This window comes from Catharus ustulatus, chromosome 8 (assembly GCF_009819885.2).
Source record: "Catharus ustulatus isolate bCatUst1 chromosome 8, bCatUst1.pri.v2, whole genome shotgun sequence".
NCBI classification, from domain to species: domain Eukaryota; kingdom Metazoa; phylum Chordata; class Aves; order Passeriformes; family Turdidae; genus Catharus; species Catharus ustulatus.
In genome coordinates this window covers 14376178-14402654 of record NC_046228.1, presented here as the reverse complement: position 1 = coordinate 14402654, position 26477 = coordinate 14376178, and the positions used below count along the sequence as shown (strand labels likewise).

General features: G+C 52.5%; 2 protein-coding genes across 4 annotated transcripts in view; both read left to right on the top strand.

The window, feature by feature from the left end:
* Nucleotides 1–1511: 1511 nt before the first annotated feature.
* On the top strand, nucleotides 1512–14386 carry CPN1 (carboxypeptidase N subunit 1). The gene is made up of 9 exons (XM_033066739.2): nucleotides 1512–1811; nucleotides 4471–4667; nucleotides 5315–5470; nucleotides 5925–6107; nucleotides 7561–7672; nucleotides 8365–8504; nucleotides 8791–8890; nucleotides 11229–11347; nucleotides 13153–14386. Exons 1-9 carry the CDS (start codon nucleotides 1589–1591, stop codon nucleotides 13282–13284), a joined length of 1362 nt encoding a protein of 453 aa, XP_032922630.1. The 5' UTR covers nucleotides 1512–1588; the 3' UTR covers nucleotides 13285–14386.
* Nucleotides 14387–18806: 4420 nt separating this feature from the next.
* The window catches only part of LOC116999304 (dynamin binding protein), a 34199-nt gene continuing 26528 nt past the window's right edge, over nucleotides 18807–26477 (top strand). Inside the window, exon 1 of one of the 3 annotated variants that reach the window (XM_033065850.2) lies at nucleotides 18807–18859. The gene's annotated coding sequence lies outside the window, so the exon portion shown is untranslated. Of the gene's footprint in view, nucleotides 18860–19477; nucleotides 19535–23064; nucleotides 26339–26477 lie in introns of those variants that run through there. The other 2 variants (XM_033065849.1, XM_033065848.2) reach the window with 2 other exon arrangements.

Genomic DNA, 26477 nt, shown 5'->3' with positions numbered 1-26477 from the left:
ATGGGAAAGTCTGAGTAAGCCAAGTAATGAGCAGGCAATCCATGCGCCTTGACCACCAGCCTGTACTGTTTGCATCAGAGGCTATCAACAGCAGCTAGAGGCTGTAAACAGGGACTCCCTGGTCTTACCACTGCTCTTCCTGGAAAACTGAGGTAGGAAGATAGCAGCCCAAGAAGATGTGGAGAACAGACAGGAAAGCACTGGGAGAGAATGCTTTGCTGGGTGAAGCAACCCTTGACACAGAAATTAGAGCAATGCAGCACAGATCCACCTCAAGGGCGCAGGGAAAGCGAATGTTTGGCATGGCACTGAGTATCCTGGGCAGCACATTACTGATGGCCAGAGGAGCTACTCTCTAGCACGGCTGGAATAGAGCAGAATAGCATGCTCATGTTACTAAAGAGAACCTTTCTCTTGGCCTGTCCAGCCGTGATGGCAAATTTTTCAGCTGTTTGTGCTCATGTTTGGGCTCTGGATCAGGGTTGTCTTAGTAAATACCTCTGTCAGAGCCACTAGGCTGCTGGAGTTTTAGCCTCACAGGGCAAGGCTGCAAAGCAAGGCTGCCTCTGGCAGTGGGCAGAGCTCAGGGACCATGAGATGTCTGGTGCCCATTGGGATAAGCGTAGCAGAGGGGTGGAGAGAATCAGCTCCCCCTATATCCAGAAACAGTTTGCAACCCTTTGTTAGCAGACAGGAGGACATTTTCCTTTGTCTTTACGCAGTCAAGCAATGTCCCGCTGCCCAGTGCCTGTCAGAGCTCTTTCTCATGCCCGCAGGGCGGGGTGACACCAGAGTTTCGAGCGGAGCTCCCCGTGATGGTCCCTGCTCAGCAGACAGCTCCGGCATCACATCCCACGCTGCTCTGCCCTCCCTGCACCGTCCCAGCCCGGCAGTCTGGGCAGCCAGCTGCGGCGAGGGCGATGCGCTCCGTGCCTCTGTTTATCCCGGGAGCGATGGGATCGCCGGGTGAGCAGGGCCGGGCACAGGGGCTGACCCGCGGCGGTGCCTCCTGTGCTTCCCCGGGATTTGGGGCAGGAGAGGAGGCGCGGAGCCGGGACGGGGCTCCGGGGAGGAGCGCAGGGAGGCGGGCAGGGGCCGGGCAGGGCTGCGGGAATCGTGCGGGCAGCGAGGCCGCCCCGGCGCTATCCCCATCCCCCTCGGCTCTTGCCCCACGAGAGCGCTCGGTGTCGGGCAGCCCCCCGGCCGCCGGCCCCTTCTCTCCTCTCCTTTCCCCGCCCGCCGCTCCCCGTGCGCTTGGCAGCCCCGACGCCCTCCGCAGCCAGCTTTCCAGCCCTGCGCTTCTTCTGCAGTGACAGCCAGTGGCTGCGGGGCCCTGTTTGCTGTCCAGTTAATAAGTGAGCAGGAGCGGGGGGAAACTTCTCCGCCGGGGGGAGCGGGCTCGCCGGGGGCCGGCGGCGGGCGGGGGGAGCATTCCTGCGCCGCGGGGCCCCGGCGCGCCCCGCTCCCGCCGCCCCCCGCCCGCAGGTGCAGGGGGCTGGCACTCGGCAGCTGGAAAGAGCTGGTTGGAGTTTGCACTTTAAGCTCCGGCGGGGAGGGAGCTGGGGCTGGGAGCTGGCGCCGCGGGAGGATGGCGCGGTGGCTGCGGCCCCTCGTGGGAGCCCTGCTGCTGCTCGAGGGGGCGGCCGCCCTCAGCTTCCTCCACCATCGCTACGAGGAGCTGGTGCAGGCCCTGTTCCGCGTGCAGAGCCAGTGCCCCTACGTCACCCGCATCTACAGCATCGGCCGCAGCGTCGAGGGCCGGCACCTCTACGTGCTGGAGTTCAGCGACTACCCGGGCATCCACGAGCCCCGTGAGTACGGGGGAAGGGGACAGCGGCTGGCACAGGACGGGCTTCCCTGGCACGCTCCCTGCCACGCGGCACTGCTGGGCACTGGGGGGGATGTCCCTCTCCAGGCAGGACTCCTGGCAATGCCCAGGTGCCGGGCAGCGGCAGGGGCCCGCGGCCAGCCCGGCCCGCACACACGCTCCGTGCCCTGCCCTGTGCTTGCGGGAGCTGCAGCGTGGCCCAGCCGCGTACTTTGGACGGAGCTGAGTTTTCAATGCGAGAACGCAGGCGAGTCCATCCCAGCACCCCAGCTGCGCTCCCACACTCTCCCTCCCAAAACAGTGTTGTTCAGGCCAGGAGAGCAGCTCCCACCCTCTGCCCTGTGCTGCTGGGTAGTGACAGGAGAAATGTGCTCGGCCCTTGCTCCTGCAGACGGCAAACCCAGCAGGACAGCAAGCAGGGACCGCGGCAGAGTCAGGGCAGGGCTTCCAGAGCCCTCCCAGCGCCGTGGGCAGTGCAGCCCCGGTGACAGGCTGGTCTCAGGGATCGCCACCTGCTGCCACGTGGCCCTGTGGAACCTTGGCAGCGGTGGCCCCTTGAGCCGCTGCCTGTGCGGCTTGGGGATGCTGCCGAGCCAGCGCTGGGGGCTGAGGGGAGCAGCTGCCTCTCCGGGCTGGGGCTCTGCACACAGGGCTCCCTCGCATCCCTGCCTCGTGTCCCTGGGCTGCAGATAAGGACAGAGCTCTCCCCACTTTCTGCAGGATGGTTTGCCTTTCCAGGTCCTGGTTGGTGTGGTTAAACGCAGGGGATGGTAAGTGCAGGCAGCATAGTGACATGGAAAGCTGCCTGCAGGGCTGTGCAGAACTGTGCCCCCTGCAGTGGAGCAGCCCCCACAAACCACACAGCACCCCATGCACTGGGGGCATTCGGCTCCAGTCCTGTGGCCCACAGTATCTTTTTCAGGAGCCTTCCCACCTTGGCTACCTCTGTGAGAGCCCTGTTCAGCACTGGGAAACCTGCGTGGCACTGAGGGTGTCTGGGGCAGTGCATCAAGGGCTGACTCAAAGCACAGAATGAGCAAAGGGCACTGGCAATGCACCACTGGATTTTAGACTTGCAGAACCACATGAAAGCAGCTGGAAGGGCTGTACGAGGTGACTCAGATCTCCCTGCCCCAGCAGGCAGCATGGACCTGTGGCCCTGCTTGTAGCATGGGCCACTGTCAGGCTGGCACTTTCAGCCTGTAGCATGAGAAATTTGAGAAACTGTGGATTTCCTTGAAGGACATGAAAAGTAACTCTGAAAAGCAAGCTCCAGAGTCAATGCAGTAATTAGAGCTTGTGTATCCATATATATAAAGTTTAGAGGTTTGCATACTGAAAAAGGCTGACAAATCCTGCTGCAGACTTGAACAAAGCAGAGAATCCTTGCTGAAATCTTATTTTTTGAAAGGCTGCACAAATGCCTAGGATTTTTCTATATTTTTAATAACTGGGTTATCTAACTAAATCACTTCTCATGTCCCTGAAATCTAACAAGATCAAGGGTATATTGCCCACCTCTGGTGTTTTGCACTGAGACAGCAATCAAAAGACATGGAAAAGCAAAATCTTTAGCTAAAATTAGACCTTTTTTTTTTTTTTAATGCAGCAAAACACAGGGACTTTTGCAAGCAGCAGCTCACAATCTGGGGATGTGATGCCTTTTAGCCCAGGGATCCTGATGGACATCATACCTGGCAGCGGGGCTGCACGCTGCCACTGTGAGTGCAATCCCTGCTGGTGCCCAGAAAGCCCACAGTGCAATGGGAGTCTCAAGATCTGGCAAGCCAGCATTTGTAACAACACCCCTTTTTATCCTGACTCTTTCATGTGACAGTCAGGCTCCCTTTTTAACTTAATTCCCCTGTTGTCTTTCATTCTAGCAATGCTGGCTCCAGCCTGCAATGTGACATTTTATTTTCCACAAGTAACTGCTTTAAAAGGCCCTCTAGGAAAGCACAACCATGTCTTGCCTCTCCTTCAGCAAAGCAGCAAGTCCTGTTCCAGGCACTGTCTGCCTGTGGGCTCCAAGTCTGTATTTGGAGACCTTATTTTAGAAAAGTCAGTGGCAAGAGACCTTTCTGGTCATACTAGAGGTGCGTGAGGGACAGTTTGATCCATATTCAGCTCAGCTGCCAAGGGTCTCTCCAGGCTCTTTTCCCTTGAGTGTGAGGGGGACCTTAATCTTAACCTTGGAGGCAGGTAAAGTGGAAGGAAAGGTGCAGAGCCAGGAATGTGCCGGCTCTGAGAGGCACTGCGAGCAAATGTGGAAGAGCAGAGGTGGGAGAAAGGGTCTGTGCCCTCCACTGGCACTTACCACAGAGCTGTGAGGCCCTGGCAGCCTGGAGCAATCCTGCCAGTGCTCCCTGGTCCACCAGCAAATACTCCTCCTGTGTGCTCCAAAGGCCCAAAGCAACCTGGAGGAGTCTGAGCTGCTCCCAGGGTGCTGTGGCAAAATGAAGCAGAGCCCATATGAGAACTGTGCCACTCCCTCACTGAGGTTTGCATTTTCCAAGGGAAAGGGTAATTTTATAACATTTGTTGGGTGTCCCTTGGGCTTGCCTGGGCTCCCTGTGGTTGGCATTTGCTCTCCCCTCCTGTTCCAGCCCTGGCTGATGGTGTCACTGTCTTGCTCTCTCCAGTGGAGCCAGAGTTCAAGTATGTTGGGAACATGCATGGGAACGAGGTGCTGGGCCGTGAGCTGCTGCTGCAGCTCTCTGAGTTCCTGTGTGAGGAGTACCGCCGGGGCAACGAGCGGATCACGCGCCTCATCCACGACACGCGCATCCACATCATGCCCTCCATGAACCCCGACGGGTACGAAGTGGCTGCCAAGCAGGTACCAGGCAGTGATCACCTCCTCCAGAGGGGTAGGGGCAGAAAGCCCTTCAAATCCCTTTGGGATCCTCTTCACTGCAGCTAGGAGGAGGGGGAATCCTTTCTGTTCATGCCCTGCCAAATTTGTCCCTGTCAACTGCTGTTGCTGCTTCTCACCTCCCTAACAAGGTTCATGTGTCCTGCCACAGGTGACCTTGGCAGCTGATGGAGAGGACTTCCTATGCCTTACTCTCCAAGGAAGTTATTTGTCACAGAAGGGTCATTGCAAATGCCCTGCCCTAGACTGGGAAAGTGACAGCTGAATGCTGCTGTCATAAGCAGGCAGGGACATGAGAAATGGGGGGCGGGGGGGGAAAATAAACTCCCTATTCCTCCTGAAAAAATATCACCCATTTCTTTGTGGCTCTTTCGGCTAAAGCAAATTGTATATTTGTCTTGTGGCTTACTTTGGCACCCTGGAAAATGAAGATATTGTTATTGATTTTTCCCTGTCAGTAGCAATACTCTTTATTGTCCTGCCAGCGGCAACACATGTTGTAACTCATAGGCACTGAAGTGCTTTTACAATGGCCAATCTCTGCTTCTGTGATGCCCAACCTGACTGCACCCAACCTGGACTCACCGCTGTGATGCACCTTTGCCCCGCAGGGCCCAGACAGCAACGGGTACTTGACAGGGAGGAACAATGCCAATGGAGTGGACTTGAACCGCAACTTCCCTGACCTCAACACACTCATGTACTACAGCAGGGAAATCAGCGGGCCAAATCACCACATCCCACTGCCTGACAACTGGAAAAGCCAGGTACTAGTCTGGGATACTGTGAGGGCTACAGCATCTTCTCAGAGTGTCTCAGCATGCAAGCAAATACACTGTCCTTTGGCCTGAATAGTGCTTGTTTCCTTCTCTGAGCCCTCTGCCTGCTGAGAGATGATGCAATTCTGGTCCCATAGCACAGCTTGCACTTCTGCCAGCACAGGCTGACATCACAGCCAGCCTGGGGGAATCGGCTGCAATGCACAGGGCAGAGGAGGTGGTACATGCTGGCTAACACCTGTTAGCTCAGGTTTTGGGATTGTTCTGGGGGAGCTGCTTTGTGTATCAGGGTAGTTGGTGGAAAGCAAAGGAAGCTGCAGGAGCTGCAGCAGACACATTACAGGACCAGGTCTGACATGGCCAATCACACCACAGCCTGGCATGGAGCCACAGCTGGCACAGAGGTCTCTTCTCCCTGTCTCCTGCTCTCTTCTCCTAACAGGTGGAGCCAGAGACATTGGCTGTGATCCAGTGGATCAGCAGCTACAACTTTGTGCTCTCAGCCAATCTGCACGGTGGAGCAGTGGTGGCAAATTACCCCTATGACAAGTCGCAGGATCAGCGGTTCAGGAGCCACCGGCGCACGATGAACACGCCTACCCCTGATGATAAGCTGTTTCAGAAGGTGAGCAGGGCCACGCTGGGTGAGGACATTCCCTGGCAGGGTGCAGAGTGAGAGCTGGACAGGAGCTCTGGTCACTGCGTCATGCAGGAGCTGAGCCAAGAAACGTGTTGGAAATAATCACTAGCAGACTACAGCATTTCTGCCAGCCACTGCCTCAGGAGCCAGCTCAGGACAGTCCCACCCTGTGAGGCAGTCCCACCACAGGGACAGACCAGTCTTAACCCTCAGGGGCCCCCTACTTTTCCATGCTGTGCTTGGTTCCCCCTAACCCAAATACCACTGGTATACTCAATAACAACCTGCTCTTCCAAAGCTGGAAGCTGCACCCAGCTTTGCCACACCATCTTAGAATGCATAGGGTTTTTTTAACTAGAGAGGTGACTGGGGGCCTGCTGAGACCAGAATAAGGGAGGTGGGTGCCCAGCAGGGGCTTATGGATGGTGAAGAACAAGAACTGCAACAAACAGCAAGAGCTCCAGGAGCATAGGCAGACATCAGTCTGTGCTGTAGATCCTGTTAGTGCTAGCTGAAGGGTTTTCTTCATTATCCCAGAACACAAATCCCAGTCACTGCTTCCATTAGGAAATACTCAGCACAAGAAAAAATTAAGTCCACATTAGAACAGTTAATGAGAAAAATAAGTCCAAGCTGGAGTTCAGCCTTCTCTGGAAGCAGAATCTGTCAGGACCTCCTGGGATCACGGCTGTGCTCAGACCCAGATGTAAAGAGGCTGCAGTCTGGGGCGTAGGCTAATGATACCCATGTGGCCTCAGGACTCAGAAATGTAGAAAAGTAACTGTTTTCCTGCTGACAGAATGATATTACACTGGAATCTGAACCATAATGCAAGGGTATAGAGTTTGTCTTAGAAAATGCAAGTGCCAGTCTCCTAAACTGTCTTACGCAAAGGTCTGGCTTTGGATGCAGCAGCCCAGTCTTAGCTCTGCCTTCTTGTCCAAAAATAAACAGTAATCTTAATAAGGGCAACAAACAAATCGTTGCTAGAACCAGAAGTTGCCCAAACTCTTTCCTAATCCAGATTCCCCTGATCATATCTGGTATTTGCCAGGACTGATAGTGGTTACTTTTCTTCCTATACCTTTTGCCCCTGTTAGTGCCATTTGCTGTGTGGGGCCAAGTGTCCCTGCATAGGTCCAGTGCCCTCTGCTCCCCCTCTTCTCAGCATGAGCAGGGCAGAAGCTGTTTGTGACATCAACAAGCTTCCAACTTGCTCTTCCTCCTTTTCCTTTATCTGCCAACATCTTGTAGAGGTCCTGGGCACCTCATGTTGTATTTTGTGGCAGTAAAGTGCAGGAACTCTCTCCTGTCTGACTTCCTTGCCGTGCTCCTCAGCAAAGGAGGGAGCATGTTTTGTCCAGAGCCAGGCAGGTTCTCCACCCGTGCAGGGCTGGAGCAGTGACCACTGGCTGACCACTGGCTGCTCTCCCTCTAGCTGGCCAAGACCTACTCATACGCCCACAGCTGGATGCACCGGGGCTGGAACTGTGGGGATTACTTTGCTGATGGCATCACAAATGGGGCATCCTGGTACTCCCTCAGCAAAGGTAAGGGCTGGGCAGGTGAGCACCCCTTCCAGCAAAAAGAGGTGAGGGGATAGACAAGAAACCTCAGGACAGGATGGGCTGGGGAAGGACTGTGGCAATAGGATTGTGCCCATTACTAGACACCATTTTGGTGTTTGTAGCTCAGGAAATGGTTTGGGAGTACTTGAAATGGCTTGGGAAAGAGCCACAGAAATAGCCAAGGTCTGCAGAGACTTCTGTCTTATGTGCTTCTAGACAAAGGGAGCATTAATCTGTTAGTGTATTTGAAAATCCTATGGTGTAATTCCATCAATACCCAAAACTGTGACCAAAGGGAAGGCAGCTGCTGGTTCCTGTAAATCTTATTTAAAAAGGCACAATGAGGAGACTGAAAAATCAACCCATAAGGCTAGACAAAAGATTGAAGAGGAACTGGAAGACATATATAGTCCCCTGTGGTACCCATCCTCCCTGGGGTTCTGAAGGCAAGCTGGTGAATGATCCATCTGAAAGAGAGAGTTGGCAGCTGCAAGGACAGGGCTGCATGGGTGGAGAAGGCTCTAGTTGCACTGTTGTGCAGGGAGGAGGCTGCACCTGTGGTGCAGAGAAGGAGAGTGAGATAATTCTAGTCAAAGAAAGATGAGCCAGGGTGACTGGGACATGGGAATAGGAAGGGAGCCATGTCCTGGCCATAGACTATTCTTCTCTTCCAGGCATGCAGGACTTCAATTACCTCTATACCAACTGCTTTGAAATCACCCTGGAGCTAAGCTGCAATAAGTTTCCCCCCGAGGAGGACCTGGAGCGGCAGTGGATGGCCAACCGGGAGGCCCTTGTTGCTTTCATTGAAGAGGTAAAGGAGCAGTGCTGAGACCTTCACCCTGCTGCAGATCCCCGTGGGCCCTGGTGGTAGGGGCAGGACCAGGCATGGAAGGGAGTTGGTTGTGGCGCTCACAGGGTGCTCTTGTTGGTGGCCTTTGGGGAAGCTGTTGTATCCTAGATAGGCTCTGGTGGGGACAACCAGGATCACCAAGGGTACAGGGAAAAGTCAGGCTGTCCCCAAAGCTCTGCCCTGCTCAGCAATACCTTCTTGAGCAAAGGAGGGGCCTTGACCCATCAGTCTGTTTCCCTCCCTGCAGGTTCACCAGGGCATCAAAGGGATGGTGTCAGATGAGAACAACAACGGCATTGCAGGAGCAGTGATTTCTGTCCAGGGAATCAGCCATGACATCACCTCTGGTGGGTTCTTGATCCATTTACACGTCTGAATATGTAGGTGAAGTTAGCAGGTGAGGCTATAACATGGGAGGCCATCACGGTTTGTTTCCCAAAGATGCCAGCTGGGAGAAATAGGCCTTATCTTTATCCTTGACCAGGGTGAGCTTAGAAAAGCCTAGGAAAGACAGAGGCAAGAACTGGATTGCAAACCTTATTGTGAAGGACTTCAGAAACTCAGCTCCTATTTTATCTGGGAGGGACTATTGAGGGGATAATTATTGAGAATGAAGTGCCACTTTATCCAGCTGTGGTTGTTTTTCTCTTGCTGGCCAATTTTAACCTCCTTTCCATGAACACCCTCCTTCAAGCAGACCAAGTATTACAGACTGCTTGCAGAAAATAGGTGATATTACAGCTCTTCAGAGGTCAGACTATAAAATCATTAAAGCTCCTCTGGGCTATAGATCTGTGAGTCAGTAACACTAATATTAGGCACTTATTATGCCAACCTGCATAGGAAAGGGGACTGTGGAGAAATCGCAGAAGAGCTGGCACCAAGGGCCCTCTGAAGTCTCCTCTCTAGCTTAGAGCAAGATTGTCCCAGCATTGGCTCTGATCAGCCACTGCTCCCTCCAGCCAATTCTCACTGACCCCAAGGATGGATATTTCACAGCCTGACTGCTGTCCAGTGCCAGGGCTCTACCACATTCAGGTGAAGCTGCTCTCCCAGATCCACCCTGATGCAATTTGCAGTATCCATCCAGTTACATAGATGGGATTACACTCAGATTTCCAAAGTAATCCATAATGTGGTGGTGCCTCACTGTTGGCTGTCTCCTGTCCCTAAGCACAGTCTGTCAGAGTGTTCCTGGGGCTTTCTTATGCAGGGAATCAGGGAGCAGCTGAGCTAATGAGCGACTAAAACCTGTTAACCCAAACATGGCAAAATTGTGTAAGGCAGGAATTACAGTAATTTCACGAATACAAGCCGCACCAATTTGACTAAGATTTTGCTCCTAAACCGGAAATGCGGCTAATAATCAGGAGCGGCTAATACAATCTCAGAAGTGCCTGCCAGAGTGCTGAGCCGAGCAGCTGCAAAGTCGGCATTTTGCGATTGTTACAAATCGCTACTTTGTTGCACCGCGGGTGGAGCCTGGCTCCGTGTAGGCAGAACGGGGGGCGGGGAGAGAGGCGGGAGAGCTCTCTTTCCTCCTCTGCCACAGCCCAGGGGAGAGACGGTGGGGGGGGCCCGGCGCCGCCATTGCTGCAGCTCGGGGAGGAGAGGGGGGACCCGGGCCGCCCCTACCGCGGCCGGGGGAGGGGGGGGGGGGGGACCCGGGCCGCCCCTACCGCGGCCCGGGGAGGAGAGGGGGGACCCGGGCCGCCCCTACCGCGGCCCGGGGAGGGGGGGGAAGCCGGCGCCGCCATTGCTGCGGCCCGGGGAGGGGGGGGGAAGCCGGCGCCGCCATTGCTGCGGCCCAGGGAGGGGGGGGGGGGGGGAAGCGCGCGCCGCCATTGCTGTGGCCCGGGGAGCCGACGGGGTGCTTTGTCCCCGCCCGCCGCCGCCGCGGCAGGAGCGGGGAAACTCCGTCCCTGCCCGCCGCCGGCGCCACGGGCGCGGGAAAGCTCCGTCCCCGCCCGCCGCCGCTGCCGTAGGAGCGGGGGAAGCTCCGTCCCTGCCTGCCACCGCAGGGCAGCGCCGACCCGGGGTGACCGAGCCCAGGGGCAGCGGCGGCCGGCCCCGAGCTGCAGCACCGTGCTGGACCACCTGGCCCCGTCAGCGGCCCCTAGCGGGCCGAGCCTGCACAGCCTTAGCTCAGCCAGTAAACCCCGCCCTCCCGCCGTTCTGTTAATAATTGCACGCGGGTCCTCGCTGCAAACGACAGAGCGGCTTATATTCGTGTGCGGCTTATCTATGGACAAAAACCAAAATATTTGCCAACACCCAGAGATGCGGCTTATAGTCAGTGCGGCTTGTATTCGTGAATTTACTGTAGATTGTGTTATGCATAAGGAGTCAGACTGGAGCTGTGATTGTCCTCAGGTCTGCTGTCAGGCAAGTGCTCAGCTTTGCAGCCTCCCTGCACAGGCACAGCCAATGCTGCTGTAGAGTCCCCCTTCCTTTGGCTTCTTCTTGCATACTGACCCCTTCTCCGTGGCATTAACGAGACATCACTTGCACTGTACCAATGTGAATCCAGTCTTGAGATAGCCAGCAGATTTTGGGGGGAAAAATAACTCTGGGTTTTGAAGGCTACATGTCCTAGAGGAAGTAACTCAGCAAGAATTACTGGAACGTCTTTTGCTTTGCTCCCTGAGCATCCTGAGTGCTTTCTTTTCCTACCTTGTGTTCCAGGTGATATGGGGGATTATTTCCGGCTGCTGCTGCCTGGCACTTACACTGTCACAGCCTCTGCAGAGGGGTACCAGCCCCTGACAGTCACAACAACAGTGGGCCCAGCTGCACCTTCATTGGTGAGTCAGACTGCATAGTCACAAGGGTTTCTCAAAATATCCTCACCCCAGGGAGAAAGAAATGTGGTGGGGGATGTCTAGTGAGCAGCAGAGAAAGGAGATAGGATGTAGAGCATTTGCAGTGGCTGTAGGTTATCTGTCTTGGCAGACAAGGCTCCACACAGCTCACAGCAGGGAATAGAATGAAGACAATGCTACATGCCTTTCAATTCCTTACTGAGGCCTTGCAGCTGCACTGGACTGCCATAGCAGCTCCTGTGTCCTTCTGCCATGGGAGAGCTCCTAGCTGGCTAGGACTGCTGCTCTTCTGCTCTCTCTCCATCCTCCTCACTCTCCAGGAGGAGATGATGTGGAGACAGCATCTGTTCCCTGAGTTATCCCCCCAGCTTTGTGGGTTTCAGCACTCTGCTATCATCTGCATTCTGCCTGGGACCAAACATGTTATCAAACTCATAGCAAGAGGCTGAAGTCTGCCTTTCTTTCTGCTGAGAGAACCAAAGACAAATGGGAACGGAGTGCCAACAAAGAACAGCCAAGCACCTTCGGGAAATGAAGAGCTCTTGACCCTGGTGTATTTCCTACGGTGCCTTTCTGAGGGCTGGCTGGACAACTAGCAATTGGTTGTAAAAACCGTGGGTGCCCCTGCTGTTGCCTTGTGAACATGGTGGAACCCAGATACAGGCTCCTCAAAGGACCAGCAGGATTCCCCCATCTGCAGCATCCTGGCAAATCGTTTGCTTCACTGTATGTGCACTGGCCAGGCTCTGCTGTAAATACACTGTGGTTGTTCTCCCACCTTCCATCACTTCATCCCAATCTGCCCAGCCTCTGAAGTTCTTCCAGAGCTGCTCTCTTCTCAAGATTAGAAACCTTCTAATTTTCGTACTAAATTTATTTATGGTCAGTTTATGCCTATTTGTTCTTATGCCAATGTTGTGCTTTAAATAGCTCCTTTTCTTCCCTGGTGTTTATCCCTTGGTGTATTTATAGGGAGCTGTCAAACCCAGTCCTTTGTTTTGCTAGGTTAAGCACCCAGCTCTTTGGGTTTCCTTTTCAAAACAGATTTTCTTTTTACGGTGTTACTGTAGAAGACTGATTTGTTCCCTGATGGTCTGAATTTTGCACAGCTCCTCTCACAGCAGCCCTCCTGTTCCCATTTCTGCGAACACCTCCCATACTCTTTGTTCACCCCATCCCTCCCCAAAGAAGCCCCATTCCAGTTTCACCTTTCTGTATGGCCTCCCCATTCCTCATTTATCTGATGCTGTGTTTTGCACACTCTATGTCCCCTTCTCCTTCTTGTACCTGCTTGTGTGGCTGTAGTGGATGGAGGTTTCTTTCCCTGGATTTTTTTGCCTGGATCCACTGGAAGCACTGGTTCTCGAAAGACTGATTAAGCTAACAAGATGCAATTGAAAAAGAACTATCTGTCCTAAACTATCCTGTGTATTCAATATTCACAGAGATGCAAAGCAGTGCCATGTCTACTCTCTGATGAGAAAAGGAGAATAAAGAACATAGCTCAGTCCCTTGCCACTCAGTCCAAACCAACCTAGGACATTGCATTGCCACAGGAGCAACTCTGCATAAGAGACACAGTTCATTGTTAGTACATTTTCCACAGGAGGAAAAAAATTCACAGCTGCTTTAAGAACTGAATTCCTTTAACAGTGTCTGAGACCCCTTATTGTTTGGCTTGGCCCCACAGTCAGCTTCGAAGGCAAGCAGCAGAGGCAGGTCCTGCAGATCCCTGAGCCAGCAGAGCACACACTCAGTGTTAAATGCAGTTATCTTTGTTTCTCCAGGTGCATTTCCAGCTCAAACAAGAGGTGGTGAGGAAGCCTGGGGAGCGTAAAGCCTCAGGCACACGTATGAGCAACAAAGCCCTTCAGAAGAAGGTGGTGCCAAGAGCCACCCGCCGGGGGACCCAAAGATGAGGACAGCTCATTAGAGCTGGGGAAGCCGTTTACATGAGGCCTGGCTGATGACTCCAGCCAGTGAACTTTCCAGCAGTTCAGCATGAAACTAGCCCAAATTATTAGGTTATTAAACAAGGAAGTATTTAGTCCCTGAGCAAATTGTGAAGTCATTCACAACAAAGTGTGCCTGGGCTACAGTTCCCCAGGCAGTGTGTCTGTGTGTGCTGAGTTCTTCTCCTGCACTTGCTCCATCTCAGAGAGCTCTGCTCCCGTTATTCCTGGACTGTTGCTACAGCCCACATTAAATGCCACTAGTATATCCCTAAGGGATAAGGAATCCAAGCCTTGGTGTAAGCTGCACTCACAAACTGAGCTCATGAACATGAGTCCTCTGGGTTCAAGTTCTCCCTCAGGTAAGGACACTTGCTGCCTGCAGACCCCAAAGTTAGTGGAAGATCGTTTTTAAAGCAGACAGTGATGTGAGCAGCTCTGAACACAGCTTGAACCACATGCAGCACAGCTACTGCTGACCGGTAACTCTGGGAGTTGACCAGATGGTACAAGGTCATATCCTGATCTTGATGTGCAGATGGGACTTTCTAGTAGCTGGTTTAGACTGTTTGTAGTCAGATAGACTGAAATTATGCATGCTGGCAAAAGCTGTCTCCTTAAGTCTTCAGACCCAAACCAGATGGCTTGCTGAGGCATCTGCTCTGTCCAACCCAAACTTTTATTCTGAGCACAGAAGCAACTAGGTGAGAGCTGGTGATGAGCAGAAGTCCAAGCCAGGTTATTTGGATGTTCCTTTGAGACAAATACCCTGAACCTTGGTTCAATATGCAATTGGGAAGTGTGGATGCTTGATGCCAGCATGTGCTGTGCAGGTACAGCATAAGCTGTGCAAGTTGTAATTGGGGTGGGAGAGAAAGGATCCACAGTTCAGTGAGGCGGGGTACTACAGGCTGAGGCTTAAAATGCTGCTTAGGCTGTGTGGGCAGGTTTAGAGTGGAAGCAAGAGTAGAAACAAAGCTGGTTATTTCCATGATAAAAATATCTTAAGCAGGCAAAACCTTTCTAGCATTCTTCATTGAAAATAAATAACTCCAGAGGGTAAACAGTACTGCCTATATGCCCCAGTGATTTATTTTTTCCTTGGGTGGTTACCCCAATCTCTGCCATACAGCCATCGGTTGCTCTGTTTCTCTCCCTGTCTAAGGCCTGTCAAAAAAGTGTCCCAAACACTCATTTCCTTTTCTCTTTTGCAAACACCTTTTCATTTATTATGAGGAACCTGTACAGCACTAAAAGGAATTCAAATTCAACTGGAAAATGCCCCAAAATTGGCCAAAAAGTGGCACTAAAATTCCTCCTCAAATCCCCCTAAAATTCCCACAAAAAAGGCCTCAAAATCTCGCCAGAATGGTCCCAAATTCCCCTTAATTATCCCCAAAATCCTCCTGAAAAAAAGCCAAAAAATCCACCAAAATGGACACAAAATCCCCCAAAAATTCCCTGAAAAAGGTCCCAAAATCCCCTCCAAAATGTCTCTAAATGCCCCCACCGAGCCCCAAAATGGCCCCAAAATCCCCCAACTCGCCCTAAAATTCCCCCAGAAAAGGCCCCAAATCTCCCCCAAATCCTCTAAAAATAGCCCCAAAGTCCCCCCAAAATGACCCCAAAAAGACTGCAAATCCCCCTAAAATTCCTCCAAGAAAGCCCCAAAATTCTCCCCAAAATCCCTCAAAAATTCCTCAAAAAAAGCCCAAAAATCCACCACAGTGGACCCAAAATTCCCCCCAAATGGCTCAAAATTCCCTCTATAATATCCCCAAAATGACCCCAAAAATGGCTTTAAAAATTCATAAAATTCCCTGGAAAAAAGCCCCAAAATCCCCTCAAAAATGTCCCTAAATCCCCCTCCCAAGCCCCCAAAATGGCCCTAAAATTCCCCAAAAAATGACTCCCAATTCCCCCGAAAATGTCTCAAAAATTGCCCCAAAATAACCTAAAAAAACCTCCCAGAATTACATCGCAAAATCTCCCCAAAGTGCCCAAAAATCCTCAAAAATGGCCCCAAAAATTGCCCCAGGGGTCACGTGGCCAGGGAGCTGGGGACACGTGACATCATCGGATGACACGTGGCCGGGGAGGTGTGGTCATGTGACATCATCAGGGGTCACGTAGCCGATGGGGCCTAGGCAGGTGACATCGTCGGTGGTCACGTGGCTGGGGGGGTGGGAACACGTGACATTGTCAGAGTCACGTGGTTGGGGAGGCGGGGCCACATGACGTCACTGGGGCACGTGGGCAGGATTGGGGGATTTTTAGGGCGAATTTGGGGGAAATTTTGGTGGTTTTTTTTTTTTATTTTTGAGATTTTGGAAATTTGGACTTTTTTGGGGGATTTTGAATGAATTCTTGGGGTTTTTTGGGAATTTGAGGAGGCATCTGCCCGGATTTTTAGAGGGATTTTAGGGACGATTTTGGGGCGATTTAGGAGAGGTTTTAGGGGGAGTTTTTAGAATTTAAGGAAGATTTTGGGGGAAATTCTGATTTTTGGGGGGATTTAAACAAGGTTTAAGGGGGATTTTTGGGGTAATTTTTGAGGGTTTAAAGGAGATTTAAGGGGGATTTTTCAGGTGGAATTGGGGAATTTTTTGGGATTTACAGGAGGAATCAGGGGACTTCGGGGGGGATTTCTGGGGGGATTTAAGTGAGGATTCAGGGAGGATTTTTGAGGGGTGTTTTGGGATTTGATGGAGGAGATTTATGGGGGATTTTTTGTGGATTTATGGGATTTATTTTTTTTTTTTATTTAGAAGAGATTAAAGGTGGATTTTTGGGGGGATTTTTTGGGTAGATTTTTTAAATTATTTTTTGGGGGTCTCTACCCCTCTCTTAAATAAGCCACTCCCCCACCTCAATAAAGCCACTCTGGGGTCGCTGTGACATCACTTCCAAAACGGCCTGAAAAATCCCTGAAATTCCCTGAAAAAAGGCCCCAATATCTCCCAAATTGGCCCTCAAAATGGACCCAAAATCTCCCTAAAATTCCCCAGAAAAGCCCCCAAATTCTCCCCCAAATCCCCCAAAAATGGCCCCAAATCGCCCTAAAATTTCCCAAAGAAAGCCCTAAAATTCTCCCAAACTCAGCCCCAAAATGGCCCAAAAATCAGCACTTAAAGGGCTTCAAATTCGACTGGAAAATGCCCTAAAATTGGCCCTAAAATTCCTCCCCAAATCCCCCTGCTGCAGAAGCAATATTCTGTGTTTCACCCTTCACCATCACGTCCCCCTCTGTCTCTGCTGCATGTTGCTGGTGGCATTTTCAGCATTAGCAGCACACACACACTTGTAGCTCTGCCTACTAACAGAAGCTCTTTCTCTGTCATGCCTTTTCTTGCAAAGGCAAAGGAAGCTGTCCCTTGCAGGTTAATTATACAGGCTGTTGCAAAAAAGTGCCCAGAATGGCAATGGGTACTGCTCTTAACTGGCTGTGAGGGATTTTGGTCTGCAGAAACCAGCAGGAGGTGGAGACACTGGCCAGTTCAGCAGTTACAGCAAAGCCGAATTACAAATTATTTTTTTTTTCCCTGTTGCAGAAGGAAATGAAAAAGGATGTCAAGGCTGAGATGCTCCAGCTTCTGTGTGATTTAACACTTCTTCCACTGGCCAAGCCCAGCAGCATCACGGCAGATGCTGGACCCTCGTGTTGGAAGCCATGTGTCAGAGCACATTCACCCAAGGGTTTTGTGGGGGACATGCAGGCAGGACGAGGGAGGGCACCACGGCCTGGCCACATGCAGCACTTAAAGTCTGCTGTCACCAAACGTCCAGCCTGTGTGCAGGAAGATACTGCTGCCCCCAATGTAGCATTCTGCTGGCTGAGCTGACCGCTGACTTCTGAGGATGTGTATGAAACCGAGAGCAAGGAAAGAGTTCCCAGGGAGCAGCCTTCAGCTGGATAATTCTGCTGGGTGGTCTCTGGACGGGGTGATGCTGAGAGCTGCCCACCCACCTGCATCCCAGCAGTGTCACAGGTCGTCTTGCTGAGCCTGCTGGCTGCAGGGTGCTCTCATGTTGCCCTCTTGTGGTCCTAGAAAATGTGGGACCGTCTCAATTCCACTTTCCAGGGCAATCAGAGGAGGGAGATTCCTTCCCTAGAACAGGACAACCAGCCCAGGAGGCCACATCACTGACCCTCACAGGCTGCTGTGGGGTTGGCAGTGCAGCAGAAAAATTAGAGTCTCAGCCACGAGCATTTTCCCCTACAAGAGGGTTCCTGCAAGATACAACCCTCTGGAGGTCTCTCTCTCTGGGCTGGGATTTGTCCAGCTCATTCTCCTCCCAGCTCTGAATATTTTTGTGTTGAACAATTTGGTAAAGCTCCACTTGGCCGTGGCTGAGCTCTCCACGTGAAAACATGGTTACGAAATGTTTCTGAGGCAGGATTTTTAAGCACACCCCTGAAAAGCTTGCCATGAGCTTCGTCCCCGATGTTGCAAGAAGCGTGGGCTAAAAAGGGCACAACCTTTGGAGGTAACATCTGCAGGATAGGGATTTCTTGTGCTTTTGAGGCTTCAGTCGAGGCAAAAACAGTTGACAGGTTTGTGTCAGAAGACACAGCAGTCAATCCTCCCCATCTTCTCTGGGCCACTCATGATTTTGTAGACCTCTCCCCCACGGTATGTCCTTCTTCCAAGCTGAGGAATGCCAGCCTACAGTTTTTCACTGTAGAGTCTGTTCCCATCTCTCTGAGCATCCTTACTGCCTGCCTTCCATTCTCCATTACCTCCCATTATTTCCCAGATGAAAGAACCAGAACTGTATGCAGGCACTGGAAAAACATTTAAACAAAGTGAAGCCAGGCCCAGGAAAATTAACCAGAATTCTTATAAGCAAAACTGTGAGGATCTTGGGATAACCAAGAGGGCAGATAGAACTCTGCGTGCAATGCCTTCTCATTTCTGTGTCTGGCACGGAGGAGGCAGAAAAGGGAAAACACAAATTAGTGAACTCAAAGAAGAACGGAGCAGCTTGGATGGGGATATCAGCAGAGGAGAGTTGGTCATGTCAATGACCTGAAAGGCTGCAGGATGAAAAACGCTCAAAACCTTCTTTGGCAGGCAAGAACAACTGAAATTTTGGGTCAGAGGACATCTAGAACTCTGTGGCAGGTGCTGGTATCTATTCTTCAGCACCAGTAAATAATCTATGAGCCCCCACACCTGCAGGGAATAGAACACCTGAGCAGCTTCAGGCCCCCTGCCCACAGTGGTGCCACGGCAGCAGTGTGGGTCCCAGCTCAGGAGAACAGACGGGAATCAGCACCAGCCTGTGCACGTACTAACACGACTCAGAGCCAGCCTGCGACGCGTTCCGCACACCGCTCCTGGCTGGTGGCAAGTCAAGATGAGATCTGTGTGGTTGCTATGGAGAAGTGTAGCTAAATGCACAAACAAGTGCCAAACAGTGGTAACTGCTCGGGGGGACTTGGAGGCTTTACAACGTGTTGCTGAGGGATGGCATCCCTTAGGGTATGGAGGCTTTTTTTAGCCTGCCAGGAAATCCAGCGCGGGACCTGCTATACTTGGTATGCCAGATCCTCTGTGATGCACAAACTGGCCCTCTCCGTCACGGATTTCTGCTGGGGAGCTGTTGGTTTTTCTCCATCTTGATGCTTTGGCAGGATCTTAACCATGTCTCTAAGCAGCCAAGGAGGCTGCTAGCGGCAAAGCTGAGACTGCACCAGATGGGCAGTGTAGACCCACTCGTCAGCTGCTGCCAAAGCCGGCAAGGCAGCGAGATTCCCACGAGGCAGCAGCGGGGAAGGGGAGCCCCGGCAGGCGGCGGCGCTCGGTGGGGAAGCAGAAGAGGGTTTGCACAGGCAGCTGCCTGCCGTGCTCCGCCAGGGTGCTCTGCCTGGCCCGGAGCGTAACACACGAGTGCCGTGCCCAGCCCGGAGGCTACGGGCACCGGCTGGGCACTGTGTCCCGGGGAAATGCCTCGCAGCCGGGCCCGCGCGGTGCTGCACAGGGCCAAGTCCCCACGTCACCCGGGGGCCCCGGGCTCCCCAGACTGCGGGCCAGCCCCGCGGAGCAGCTCCGCCTTCCCAGCGGCACCACGCCGGGCCGGGCCGGGCCGGGCGGAGGCGGCGGGGCGGGCGCTGGGGGCCGGGCCGGCCGGGGCCCGGGCGGGGCTGGGCGGAGGCGGGAGCGGGACCCCCAGGGCCGGAGCGGCCGCGGCGCCCGGAGCGGGCCGGGAGAAGGTAGGGACCCGCCGGAGCGGCCGTGGGGAGCCGGGCGCTCCCCGCCCGCCGCTACCCGGCTTGGCCGCTGCCCCGCCGGCCTCCCCGTGCCCGGCTCCCCTCGCCCCGCGGCCGCCCCGGCCTGCGCCTCCGCCGGGCCCCGGCGCGGCCCGCCCCCCGCCCCGCCGGCGCCTCCCGCCCTCCGCTCCGGGCCCCGCTGGCCGCGGGCACGGGCTGCCGTGCTCCGGGGGCTGCCCTGGGTGCCACAGGCTGGGGAGCTGCGGGCTCGGGTGGGCGCGCTCCCCTCGTGCCAGCCGCGCCAGGGCAGCTGTGGCCCTCCAGCCCTGAGTGCCCCGCTGGGTGCTCGCTGTGCCCCGTCCCACGGCACCCACGCTGTCTGAGAGCACTTGGGGCGGCGTGCAGCAGCTGTGCGGTGCAGCGGGAGCCGCCCGTCTGCTCCCCACGCGGGTTGCGGTCTGTTGAGCCGTGTCTGTTCAGGTGAGCCGGGTGGTCAGCACCAGGCACCACCTGGCGTTGCCTGCACAGCGCGTTGCCGGAGAGCACCTGGCCCGTTAGGAATTATGTGGCCGTCCCACAGTGGCTTGGCAGCGGGAGTCTGGAGTTACTGCACCCGTGAGGGTGGCACAAGTGGTTGTACACAGAGAGCAGAAGCTGTGGCTTGCAGGACTGTGCCTTTCCTGGGTGCTCCTCCGAGGGCATGCCCTCGGTTCAAGGCAGCCTGAGAAGAGAAAGTTTAAAGAATTCCCTGATTGTTTTCACTGGCAGACACAAATCTCTTGCAATACTGGCAGCCTGGCCCCATTGCCTTGTACTTATCAGAGATGAACTGGAGATGTCTTCTCCAGTGGCTCTGCCAGGGGATGAAGGCTTAGGTCACTCTCAGCACACTCTGAGATACAGCTGCTCCTCCTCTGCTGTCCCTTTTGCTGACCCTATGTGGTACCTCAGCTGATCCCATCCTTGATGCAATTTGGCCTTTGGGTTCAAACATCTCTGCTGTTGTTCCTGCTGTTTAATATTCTCTCCCCACTTCTGGCCTTTCATATCTTATTCCCCTTGCCATAGTACCTAGGAAGCTTCTAGTTGTATCATAAGCATTAACGTCAGCTTTGAGATTTGTATGATTCCATAACTTTCAGTTTCTTCTGAAAAGGCTTTCTTTCCCCTTGCCTCTGCCATTCTCTCCTTTGCTTCCACTGAAATTTTCTCTCTTCATCTGAAAGAGTTCATAGATACAGAATTTGCAGTTTTGCAGATGCTTTGCCAAATGCAGCCTCTGTACCGTGCTACAAGACGTCACCATCATCCCCCTCATCTTGACTCACTCTGGCTGTGAGTCGTGCTGGGCAGTGTCTAAATGTGTCCTGCTTGTGTGTGAGGCCTCCATCGTGCCGAGAGTGCCCACGTCTCTGAGCTGGCCTCCTCTTTCTGTTCGTGAGATCCTCTGTTCTGTCAGGGCCAAAGGTTTCAGTACTCTCTCCGGCTGCTCTGCTTAGAATTAGCAGTGACATTAAAACTAGTGTGAACATGGAGGAGTTTTAAAGCACTGTTGATAATGGGATGGGAGGAGCTGAGCAGCAGGGGCAGAGGAAAGGAGTGATTCTCAGAGCTTTACAGGGCACCACCTCTGCCAGCTGTCATGAAAACCATGGCTGTGTGACCTCTTGGGGTTCTAAGTTCAGCTGAGGTGCCCCTGCAGTGGGTGGCTTCAGATGGACTTTGTGACAGTGGTGATGTAAGCTTAGGTGGGGGTGCTTACCTTAGCACTTCACTGCCTTACTGATATTTTCCCCTATTTCTAATCACATTGCTCAACCCCACTTCTGAGTGACGCAGCTTTTACCTTGTCTTATTTTTGGAACCTTTCTGTTGGGAGATAAAATTTATTGCTTCCTTCTAAGGAGCACCTAGGGACTCTGAAAGGAAGAGGTCCAGGTAGCAGCAGAGTCCCTGCTGGGAAACTGAGGTTCTTTGGAGATAACAATATAGAACAGGAATGGTGGTGAGCAAAGAGCAGAGTTTCCAAGTCAAACTCAAGTAATTTCCAGATTTCTGGGCTCCCCACCCAGCAACCAAAGCATCATAATGGGCATCTGTCCAAAAGTTATCTTGAAGAATATTGTTCAGGGTGCAAAATCAAGTGCTACAATGTTAAGGAACGTCCTTGTAGCCCCAGTTCAACTTGTTTTGGATATGTACTCAAGGTGTAATGACTAATTTTGTAATTGTATGCTACTTACCACCTGTAGCCCAGCCACAGGTGACTGCACAGCAATGCTGATTCTGCTCTTGGGGTTTTGTCTGTTCCTTATTCTAAGTTGTATCATTTTAGCCTGTCTGCAAAACTGGTAAGAGACACAACCATGCACCTTGGGGTGGGAGAGGACAGGACTTTGTAGCACAGTCAATAAAGGTGTGTGCTGCCACAGCATAGAGAATTTGAGAAACTCTTGTCTCCCAAGCTGGTGTTCTGGCCTTTGCATACTCGGGGCTCCACCGCCAGAGATTAAATATCCATCACAGTCATCTTGCTCACATGTTGTGGCAAGGTGTTCTGCTTTGCATTAAAAATTGATGCTGTGCTCTAGTTTCCAGATGACTTTTGTTTGCTTGCCATCTGGCTCAGCATGAGCTCCTCTTGCTTCCAGCCTGCCCTTGGTCCTGCAACAGAGCAGGTGAGAGCACTGACAGCCAGAGCCCAGCTGGAGAGAAGTAGTGTTTTGGATGACTTTGGTACACAGCAAAGCTCCTGTGCCACCACACAGGTGTGGTGGGAGGCCTGAGCTTGCTTAAGCAGTCCTTTACTTGATAGTCCTGGTTCTTAAAGGGTCGGTGATCCAACCAAAAATGTATTCATATCAATGATTTTTGATGTATCAGGTCACAGACAAAGCAAAATAAGCTATTTCTTTTTAGAGTGAGAAGAGTCCTCTTCCTCCTGGGAGCCATATGTCATTAGGAGGTGGAGTGCAGAAGAGCTCTCATATTTCCCACTGCACGAAGCTCAGCTGGGGGCCTCTGGGATCTGCTGAGACAAGCAGCATGTCCTAACAAGAAGCTGCAGTGATCAGCGTTTCCCTGGTGGGAGAAGGCTCCTCTCCTCAGCACCATTAGTTGGGGGCTTGCCCTGCTTGCTGCATTGTCCATTCTGTTGGGATTCATAGGATCAGCTCTGCATTTGCTGGAGTTGCAGTCCGTGCATTGGCACCATCTCCAGCTGGGGCCCAGGCAGCCTGGCTCAACGGGGTATTGTTTATTCCACCCAGGAATGTGCAGGCGAGCAGGGACCTTGGGGAGCTTTGCAGAGAAACATGTTCTGCTCTGAGCAGGGAGAGGGAGTGTGGGTGGCCACAGCTCTGAAGGCTGGTGGGAGCAGTCAGGGCGTGCTGGTGTGCAGGTAATGTCCTATCCTGGAAGTGTGAATGTGCAGGCTGTGCAGATGCATTGGGGTATGGAGAAGGCAAGGAGGGCTGTCCAGATTTGGAGAACACAGGGAGGAACAGAGGAAAAAGGTAGAAATGTCTTAGTATGTAATTAGTAAACTTTTGTTCTTGACACAATGGTGCGAGAAGCCAAGCATAACTGCTGGGTCCTCCCACTGTGAGCTGGGTACTGATTCTGCAGCCAAGAGCACAGCAGGAGCTGCAGCAGAGCTCTTGCCAGTACCAGCAGCTGGAGGGTGCACTGAACTGAGGGGTATCACTGTCTCTGGGGGTGGATTGTGTTTTCAGTGAACAGACACTGACCTATAGTGAATGGAAGGAGATATGAAAAGACTTAGGTGAAATGCAAGGTGATTTTCAATTTTTAAAAAGATCACTGACATTATTTGTTTAGTGTTTTTAATATTAATTTCTCTAATCATTTTGTGACAAGCTTGTCTTTTGTACATTTTTGGGAGTATGAGCATTCCTGGTCTACTGCTCATGCAGGTTCTGAGCTTTTTATAGAGATTGAGACATCCACTGGACAAGAATCCACTTGTCCCTCTTGTGCAAATCCTGCATGCCTGTGGAAGCCCACACCGTATATTTTGTTCTGTTTGGTGAAATGTTAGTTTTTCAGTTACAGTGCAGTCATACCTTCCATGGTCAGTTCTAACAGTGCTGCTTCTTGAGTGAGAACCTGGAATGTATTGTTTAGTGGAGAAACAAGTGGCAGTAACACCTGTTAAGTTTGGTTTCCTTGCTGCTTAATTTGTGGTATCCCTTTGTTACTGTTTTTTATCTCATGGTGTAAGCAGTGCCTTGGGATAGGAGTGGATTAGCTGCCCTCAAAGCCTTTGGGTCTCCCTTCTTACTGGAGCTGTTAATACTTCTTGTAATCAGCCTAAATGGCCTCTTCACATTGCTGCCTTATCTAAGTGCTTAAAATCCTTGCTTCAGCATCTCTAGTAGTCCTGCCTCCATCTAAGTGATGGTACTTCTAGCAAGTGCCTGACAATAGCATTTGATGCTGGTGAGTCCGTTATTTGGGATTTCTTACCCTGCACAATTTCAGCTGCAAAAAGAGGAGGGATAGAAGAAGTTGTCAGAGTCTATGTGTAAATGCCTTTTCTTGGCTGCTGTGACTTGACCCAGGCTGTGCTGAAGATCTCAAAACAATATTGTAACAGAGTTAATAGCTATCATTTTATTCTGGTCCCTCCTTCCATCAACCCACGCTGGACCAGACACGCTCCAGAGCTAATAGCAAAATGGGATAAGCAGTCTTCCATGAAGGTAATGTTAGTGTGTGCTGAGCATGCATGCATGCAGACTGGGGGGAGTGATTAATGCCCTGGGAATCCACTCTCTGCCTTGCTGCACAATGCTGTTGTTTCAGGCCCAGAGCTTGGCACCAGGCAGGCTGTGGTTGAGCGCCAGGAACACATTACCTGGTTTGTGCAGGATCAGGCAGTGAGACAGAGCCTGTGTGTTCTCAGCAGGGCAAGTTCCTGCTGCACCACAGCTTCATACTTGCACAGTGAGGCTCTCTTTGGATGCAGGTCTGCTGCTGGGCGGGGGCAGGACTCCTCCAGCCTGACATCCCAGACTTTGCTCGGCTGTGGCAGAGCTCTCCCTCCCTCTGGCAGGCAAGGATTACCCATCCTTGAGGTGAGAGGTGCTTGGCCAGCTGTCAGGAGCTGTGACTCACAGGGGATCCCAGGCGGAGCCCTGCTCTCCCTGCAATCTGCTTTTCCTTCTGGAGCCTCTGTGTGAGCTGTTGCTGAATGTTTGTTTTCACCAGATCAGGGGTGGATCTGGGAGAAGCTTGGGTCCACTATTAAGCCTGAAGAGTTGGACTCAGTAAGTTTCCAGTCTGGAATATGTTGGGAGGCTTCCTTCTCTAGGTGGGGGTTTATAGAAAATGTTGGCAGGCAGCACTGCAGGGAGTATGACAAGGCCAAGGTCCTGGAAAACATAATATTTTATGTTCAGTTCATGTCATGGAGCAAGCAAACTCCACAAGATTGATTCACTACTTGCAAATACAGGGGCACGCTGTCTATACTCCAGTGGAATCAGATCTTGATCTTGATCTTCTTAGTACTGCTGAAGGAACATGAGCCTGTTGGGATTCTTTTCTTGGCAGTTTCAGAAGTTGCTTCATTCTTTCTTATGAGCTGCCTCACAGGGATTGCTTTGGACATGAATAGGTTAGTGGTTTATTATAACTGTAATTAATATATACATGCTGTAACTATTGCAGTCCTGCCTGTCCCTCTCTTCTTCTCATTGGAAAATCTTGCACATTTTAATGATGAGTTCCCAGAGCTGCAGGTGTGTCACAGGAAGTGACACTCCTGTTCTCATGGGTGGCATCAGTGGCAGGGCTGTATTCTCAGCCCCAGTGACTGTAGCAAAGCCAGGGTTTGAGTCTGCAGCACACATACTGTAATCCTTGCATACCTCATTCTTCCATTACACCTTTGACAGAAGACATACAGGAAATCTCACTGTACCAGTATGTGCTACCGGAGAAACTACCCCAAGGCAGCAGTTACACCTGCAATATGCTTTTCCCTCTTTGTCCAGTGCTGCTGTGAAGTTGGAATATTCAGGGTATGGCAAGGATTCCTAGGAGCCTGAGCTCAGCTGGCAGCCTGTCTGAGGGGTGGAGGGCAGCCTGGATGCCTGCGATGGGCTGCTGCTGCTGTTCCCATGAGAACATGCAGCAGCATGCCCCAGCCACCCCACCTCAAACAGCACAAGGATCCTGACTTGTTTTTAGTATTTTCAAACTAATTGATGGCTCTTCCATCTTTTTCCCTGCTCCACATGGTCATGTTTTTAATACTGTTACTCCTTCTGCCTCAGTAGGTTTCTGCTATCCTGAACTGCAGCTCTTTGTGCTCCTGATTCACTCCAGTCCATTCATCTCTTTTTGGTGGCAGAGTGCTGTCTGCTGCTGGATATTGGGCTCTTTGTTTGTACAGCCAGCACAAAGCTGGTGACAAAGGGACAGCCTGTGTCCCAAGGAGCCCACGTGCTATGGGGAAGGCAGTGGAGAGCAATAGAGTGACAGACAGACAGGATGGCAGAGGTGAGGCTGGCCAGGGGCACAGCGTGCTGGCTGCAGTAGAGGAATGGCTGGGGGCGGGGAGAGACGTGATGAGGAAGCTGTTCCTGCTGAGTACAAACCCTCTTTGTTCCCAGGAGGTGAGTCGGACTGGATAAACAGAATGGTCCCGTCAGCAGAAAGCCTTTCCCTGGCTGGATCCCCCACTGGCACGCTCACTGGAAGTGGGCTGCACCTCGTTAGCAGGGACACATTTCTCCTCCCTGTGTTAGCCTCCGCTCTTCCTGACTCTCCGGGGCTCAGGTGGGCTGTGTGTGGCTGGAGAAGGGGTGCCCTTGTGGGGCCGGGTGTGTGTGTTTTGTTGTGTTGTCACCGCGCTCGTTCTGCCCGCAGCAGGGCAGGGGGTTTGACCAGCCGTGCTGAGCTGGGACGGGTGTGCGCG

Coding starts and splice junctions, on each gene's coding strand:
- CPN1 (XM_033066739.2), top strand. CDS start 1,589: ATGGCGCGGTGGCTGCGGCCCCTCGTGGGAGCCCTGCTGCTGCTCGAG. Junction 4,668..5,314: donor ACGAAGTGGCTGCCAAGCAG/GTACCAGGCAGT, acceptor TTTGCCCCGCAG/GGCCCAGACAGCAACGGGTA. Junction 5,471..5,924: donor CTGACAACTGGAAAAGCCAG/GTACTAGTCTGG, acceptor TTCTCCTAACAG/GTGGAGCCAGAGACATTGGC.